The following is a 7,227-nucleotide window of genomic DNA, read 5'->3' on the forward strand; positions in this document are numbered from 1 at the left end:
CGCTCCCAAGCGGTGATACTCCGCGTGTGGATTTTGGGGGTGTGACAAACTGGGGAAAAAATCACAACACACTTTTTCTCTTTACTAGAAATCCGTAGGTTTTCCAGAGACTAAATAAAAGTAAGGGAAAATTACCAAAATGTTGGTTGACCAAGAGTGTTTTCAAATTTGTCACCCTCCTGCGTCCTTGGAATGACTACTCAGCCTCGGAAGCATCTGCCTTTCACGTTGAAGCGTCCGTTTCCTTTCAAGCGACACATGTCCGATGTTGAAGCGTCCGCCTCAGGCGCTAACGCGTCCGTGAAGCTTCTGAGGCGTCGGCCAAAGACGCAGTTTTGTATCTTTGTCCAATTTTTTTTATAACTTATAAACATTTCTAACATGGGATCATGTGCATGCTCTTTATAAATACTATATGTATGTTAACGAGCAAATTTTAAACGATATAAAACATGTTATTTTTTAGTTAAATTTTTTTATATTAAACACTAATTAAACATCAAACATAACATAATAAAAATAAAAATAAAAACCAAACAACACATAATATTATATCTAAAACCATATCCTAATAGCCTCCCACTCCGAGACATGTTTGAAATCATGTCTCTCTTCATGACGGTAGTTGATGAGGGCCACCTCCTTCTGATCGTCCTCACCAAGGTCCGGCATTTCTGTTTCCACTTTCTTGAAATATCGATCAAATCTCTCAAATTCCAACCGCAGGACACGGAACCTGGAGGATAGTGCGTCAACGGTCCGGTTGGGCGAAATTCTGTTGAACACGGACCCAGAGCCCACCGTGTCCTCGACGTGGAGGATCGATCATTGCCTGCTCCCATGCTTCGCACAGAGCAATGTCTTCAACGTCAGTCCTGGAGGTGGCCATTGTCGGGTCGTTGACGACGTCGGAGTTATAGTGAAATGGCTGATTTTGTTTGCAAAATTTTTGAAAACGGCGGGTGTTTGATAAGTGATAAGTGAACGGGTTATATAGTGGGGTAAATGTGTGCAACGGTAAAAGTTAAACGGCTTTTGAGTTTCCAATTTTTTTCATAAGCGTCGGGAAGCGTCGGTCAAGCCTCGGGGGAGCGTCGGTCAAGCCTTGGGAAACGTCGGCCAAGCCTCGGGAAGCGTCGGGTCAAGCCTCGGAAGCGTCTGCAAGCCTCGGAAGCGTCGTCCAAGGCCTCGGAAGCGTCGGCTAGGCCTCGGAAACGATCACATGGACGCATTAAAAAAAATTATGGTTATTATGCGTCTGTGACTGAGGCAATTTCGTAACGGAACGAACGCTTAAACGTGGCGGACACATGTCGCTTGAAAGGAAACGAACGCTTCAACGTGACAGGCGGACGCTTCAACGTGAAAGGCGGACGCTTCCGAGGCTAAGTAATCCTTCCAAGGACGGAGGGTGACAAATTTGAAAACACTCTTGGTCAACCAACATTTTGGTAATTTTCCTAAAAGTAAACACGTTTTTTCGGGTTTCTTGTATGGTGAAACCGTGAGTTCACAAGACCAGGAGCAACATCTCGTTCTTAATGGTGCTTTGGCGACTTCAAGACCGTGAGACTCACAAAGGGTACAAGGAAATCCGGTTTGACGCTTATAGAACTAAATATATATGTTTATCTCTAAAGAGTGCTTATTTTGTTTAATCAAGGAGTTCATGTTACGTGCAACAACTACACACTATTTTAAGTTAAAAACATTATCACACGAATCAGTTGAATTGAATTATATATAATATTTTTCAACAATTATATTATGATGAAAGATCGCTTATTTATGCAAAGTACATCATTGCATACTTTATCTCCATCTTCCTTTTTTATTCACTTTCACCAAGCCTTAGTTTTAAATTATAAGCTTCCTGAATCATTGGATCTGAAGAGCGTGGGAACCAATGTGTACGTATATATATAGACCAATGGTTGTCCAGTTGTGAAATGTGACTAACATTTAAGTGTTTTCTTTTTCAGGGAATCAAAAGAACTTGTTTGGCAATCGAGATGGCTGGTTCATTGAATGTGTTTGATGTTTCTGCACTAAGAGAAGAGCTGGATTATATGCGGGCGTCAAATGTTAACGTGTCCAACTTTGTTTCGATGAAGCTTTCTGGGGGCAACAACTATAAGATCTGGAAGGCTCAGATACTTTGCCTCGTAGAGAGTCAAAAGTTGCTTCACATCATTCGTGGTGAGTTTGACATTCCGGAGGATAATAAGGGTGTCGACATGATTTCCCAATATGACAAGGTTGGATTTTCGGTTCTGTGCACGAGAAAGTGCTCAAGAATTTGGTAGACTTGTGTACGGCACAAGAGGTATGGGCGAAACTAGAATCCCTCTTTAATCCACCAGTAAGCGATACAGAAGGTACGTCGATTAACCGCTACATATTTGACTTTTCAATTAATATACATTCTGAAATATTGAAGTGAAATGCAGGTGATTCATCAAATGCGCTTGATGTTTCTGCAGTTGAAGTTGTTGCACCTGTTTTTTGTGCAATAAGTAAAGACCTGAAATATATTCAGGCATTAAATGCAAACCTCTCCAACTTTGTTTCAGAGAAGCTTGGGTACTACAACTATCCTACCTGGAAGACTGAGATGCTTTGCTTAATAACGAGTCACGAGTTGCTTCACATCATTCATGCTGAATTCCGTTTTCCAGAGGATGGTGACCCCATGACACAAAAATATGACAACCTTGTCAAAGGTTGGATTTTGAGTACTATGAGCGACCAAGTGCACCATATGTTCCGAATCTACCGATCGGTACAATTGTTGTGGAGGAACCTAGAATCATATTTTACATATCAACCGGAAATCGAGTGTTGGCAGGGTCGAGTAATTAGTTTTAATGGAACGTTTTTATTTGACTTTTGAATTATACTATATCCTTTCTGAAGTATTGAAATGAAATGCAGGTGGTCCATCAAATGAAACAGAAGAATTGAAATGCAGGGGAGCATCAAACGTTAACGTCTCCAACTTTGTTTCCGTGAAGCTTTCTGGCCTCGGCAACTACTATATCTGGAAAGCTCAGATGCTTTGCCTCATAGAGAGGCATGACTTGCTTCGCCTCCTTCATGGCAACGATGATTTATTTGAGGGCAAATATGACAAACTTGTCAGAGATTGGATTTTGAGTACTCTGGACGACAGACTGCTCAACGATCTCGAACACCAGGAATCGGTACAAGATCTATGGATAAAACTAGAATCCCTCTGTACAGATGGTATGTACTCCATTAACTACCATGCACTATTTGATTTGAAATCTGAAATATCGAACTGAAATGCAGGTGATACATGGCTTGAACCTGTTGTTTCTGCATCAACACAAGATCGGAAATACATTCAGGCATTAAATGTTAACCTCTCCAACTTCATTTCAGTGAAGCTTTCCGGCCAAAGCAACTATCCTATATGGAAGATTCAGATGCTTTGCCTCATAAACAGTCAGAAGTTGCTTCACGTCATATTCTTGGAGAGAGTCTTGGTATACCGGATAAGTATGACACCCTTGTCAAAGGTTGGATTTTTAGTACTACGAGCGAACAACTATTCAAGGATTTAATATACACGGAAAACCTGTTCGACGACTTCTTTTTCGCAAGCGCTGTATGGAATAAGCTAGCAAACCTCTTTGATCTACCAAAAAGCGATAGAAAAGGTACATACTCCTTTACCTATCACGTATTTGATTTCCCATGGTAGAAATTGAACAGTAACTCCAGTTTTGGCACTTCAATGGACCATGACTTTTGAAATGAAATGATTCCACACATCAACTAGGAGTTACATTTGGAATAGAATTTATAAATGGCGCTCCAGATATAGAAACACAAGACGCTCCAGATTTAGAAACAGAGAGTTCCCGAGGAGTTCAAGAAATACAAGACACTGCCAAGAACAGACTAAAGAGAGAGTTGTACAAAGCTGCTGCTGAAGGGTGGTGGGGGAAAGCAAAATCCATATTGAACAATAATAAAATTGCAGCCACAGGGGCCATCACTGCAAATGGCAACACAATCCTTCATGTAGCAGTTGAAATGGGCCACAACTATTTCGTTGAAAAACTGTTGGCGTTTATAGAAGATGGAAAAGATATTGAAACGCAAAATGATAAGGGTCGAACAGCCCTACACGTTGCTGCAATAGTTGGTAATACACATGCGGCCCAACTCTTGGTTCAGAAGAGGATCCAACTGTTGGAGTTTAAAGACCATAATGATGAGTCACCATTGGATCTTGCTTCTGCCCATACCAACCTTAATACATACGCATGCTTGTTCAAATCTCGTACCCCACCTTCTGGTTCAGACTTTCAGTCATATTATAGTAACCTGTCTGCTCTCTTAGCTGCTATCTTCTCAAAACAATATGGTGAGTAGTTATATCAGGGGTGGTAATCGTGTTTGATTGACGTATTTCGGGTTGAATTGATGAACCTGAAAACACGACTCATATATATTTATTCGTGACAAAAACATCAACACAATCCCGCAGACACTTGAAATCATGTAACCCAATTAATTATATATACGAGTCAATAGATTGAAGAATTGTAAATGGGTTGTTATTGGGTTAAATAAATGGGTTAAATGGTTCGTAAATGGGTTGTTGGGTTAACCTTTTAAAATATGGTCTTTATTTTTTTTTTATTGGAAATGAGTTGATGGATCAACGTGTTTTTTTATTAACAGAGTTAAACATGTCAATCGGTATCAAAGTAATTTAAGGTAACCTTATACTTTCTCATATTCATCCATGCAGATTTGGCAGAGAAATTGCTCAACGAGTCACCTAGAATTGCTCGGGAAAAGAAAGAGATATTGAAGGCGATAACTATAACCTTCCCAACTGATCTTGGCTTTACGCAATCTTTTATCTATCCATGTATTTATCCAACTTTTTTCTAACAAATTTATGTAAACCATGTAGATACATAAATTTATTTCAATTCATTGATACTACATGTTGCAGCTTTCCACTATGTTTGTCAGAAAATAGTCGTGAGAGGCTCTTTGCTATTTCACCCTGATAGATGTATCGATGACATCCTAAGGGCGGTGAAAATCTGTAACAACACGTGTTGCATCTTGTTGGGAAAGAATTCCATGATATTACTTGGTGAGCGATCAACTATATACATACATGACCTGATTCGATTTATCTATTAATTTTTTGTTATTTCCTGTACAGTCCTAATAGCCACACTTCATCCAATATATCAGCTTGTTTGTCTCCTCATTCTGATGTTTCATTTACCCTTCTCTATGTTGTATTTACTTCTATGGAAGGTTTTAGCAGTTACCGGTAAGCGATTACATAGTCTCGGTTTGAAGATGGAAACTCGAATTAATTTCTAATAATCCTTTTGAATTGTAGTGGGTCCAATCAAGAATATAGAGAAGAAGAGAAAAGAGTACGAAAAAGCAAAGAGTATCTTGAGCTTGATATGTGAACTGATGGGCCCATCAAATGATGGTTACAGTGAGTCATTTTTTGAAGCTGTACGCAAAGATATATACGAAGTTGTTGATGAGATTTTATTTAAGTCACCAGCTGCAATCAATTTTAAGGATGAAGATGGGTATAACATTATTCAGTTATCCATAATGAACCGTGCAGAAAAAGTATACAACCTTATCTATCACATAATTGAGCGCACAAAGTCTCATAGGGAAATGACTGATTCTTCTTTAAATAATCTTGGACACTTGGCTGGAAGATTGGCACCTTCATTTGTACTCAGTCGTACCACTGGTGCAGCATTGCAACTACAACAGGAGCTTTTATGGTTTGAGGTATGTCTCAAATAAGATATATGTCAGCATGTTGTGAAATTTGCTCTTTAGTTGCATAAAGTGGTTGAAATCTACAGGAGGTGGAGAAGCTTGTTTTACCTTTACAACTTACGGAAATGAATATATACAAAGAGACACCGGCAATGGTGTTCACAAGGGAGCACCAGGATTTGCTGAAGCAAGGAGAAATATGGATGAAGACAAGTGCTGAATCATGCAGCATCACTGCTGCATTGATTGTCACAGTTGTATTTGCAGCAGCAATCACTGTGCCTGGTGGAAGCAATCAAGAATTAGGCATCCCCTTGTTCAAAAAAGAAATATCCTTCACTATCTTTGCTGTATGCAATGCATTCTCACTCTTTACAGGTGCTACTGCACTATTACTATTTTTATCAATCCTCACCGCACGTTCTTCTGAAAAAGATTTTCTCGTCAGTTTACCAAGAAGGTTAATTTTTGGACTCTTGATGTTATTCCTCTCTACAACCGCCATGATGGTAGCCTTTGGTGCAATCTTATTCCTTGTCTTTTGTGATCAAAGACCATGGATGTTAGCACCAATATGTGCATTTTCTTTCTTGCCGATTTCAGTTATTGTTACCGTAAAAATTCCCCTACTAGTAGACTTGATCCGGTCAACATATTCCCCCATCTTTAGTAAGAAAAGTTATCTTGAGTCTTGTAAAGTTAATCGAAAAAACACAATATTTACAAAGTAAGGGGGAATTCGATTATGCATTGCAATGTCCTTTGTGTAGCAATTCTGGATTTCGTAGTAAGTTGCATGTGATTTAAGGATCTGACCTCTCTTGATTGTTGATTGTTTTTAGTCATAATGAGTGTAGTGTCATGTTGAGCTAATGATTTTTGTCCTCATTGTTCACCATTAAAACAAAAGCCCTAGAGGGACAGAAAAAAGATGAATCAAGTTCTGTGAGATTTTTTTTTCTTTCACTTGTTGATGAAAAATAAATTGTTATATTTATTTAGTTATTTATTCATTGCTTTTCTTTCTTTCACTTGTTGATGACAAATAATTTGTTATATTTATTTAGTTATTTATTCATTGCTTGAGAAATGATACATAAAACTGGAGGTGATGAAGATATTTTTATGCATTTAACTTTTCCAAGCATAGGATACCGGACTGTTAGGTTATACGCACGCGGAAGCAACACACACACGAACACGAGAACACAAGGATTTACGTGGTTCGGTTAGCTGACCTACGTCCACGGGCTGCAAACAGGATATTTATTGCTTTCTGCCTCTCACTACTCGTGATGAGGAATTACAAGTACAAAGATCAAATAAATAGAGATTACAACTAGGGTTAATAACTTGTTCCTAAAGAAAAGTCTAAATGGGCTATGATTAAACGAAACGAGCCAGGTCTCCAACTTT

General features: G+C 38.9%; 1 protein-coding gene across 1 annotated transcript; it reads left to right on the forward strand.

Annotated features, from left to right (window-relative positions):
• Window positions 1-1,988: 1,988 nt before the first annotated feature.
• Window positions 1,989-6,734, forward strand: LOC110865641. The gene is made up of 8 exons (XM_022114969.2): window positions 1,989-2,378; window positions 2,451-3,246; window positions 3,313-4,396; window positions 4,787-4,909; window positions 4,997-5,143; window positions 5,216-5,329; window positions 5,402-5,820; window positions 5,898-6,734. Exons 3-8 carry the CDS (start codon window positions 4,063-4,065, stop codon window positions 6,540-6,542), a joined length of 1,782 nt encoding a protein of 593 aa, XP_021970661.1. The 5' UTR covers window positions 1,989-2,378; window positions 2,451-3,246; window positions 3,313-4,062; the 3' UTR covers window positions 6,543-6,734.
• The last annotated feature ends 493 nt before the right edge of the window (window positions 6,735-7,227 follow it).

This window comes from Helianthus annuus, chromosome 6 (genome assembly GCF_002127325.2).
Source record: "Helianthus annuus cultivar XRQ/B chromosome 6, HanXRQr2.0-SUNRISE, whole genome shotgun sequence".
Classification (NCBI taxonomy): Eukaryota; Viridiplantae; Streptophyta; class Magnoliopsida; order Asterales; family Asteraceae; genus Helianthus; species Helianthus annuus.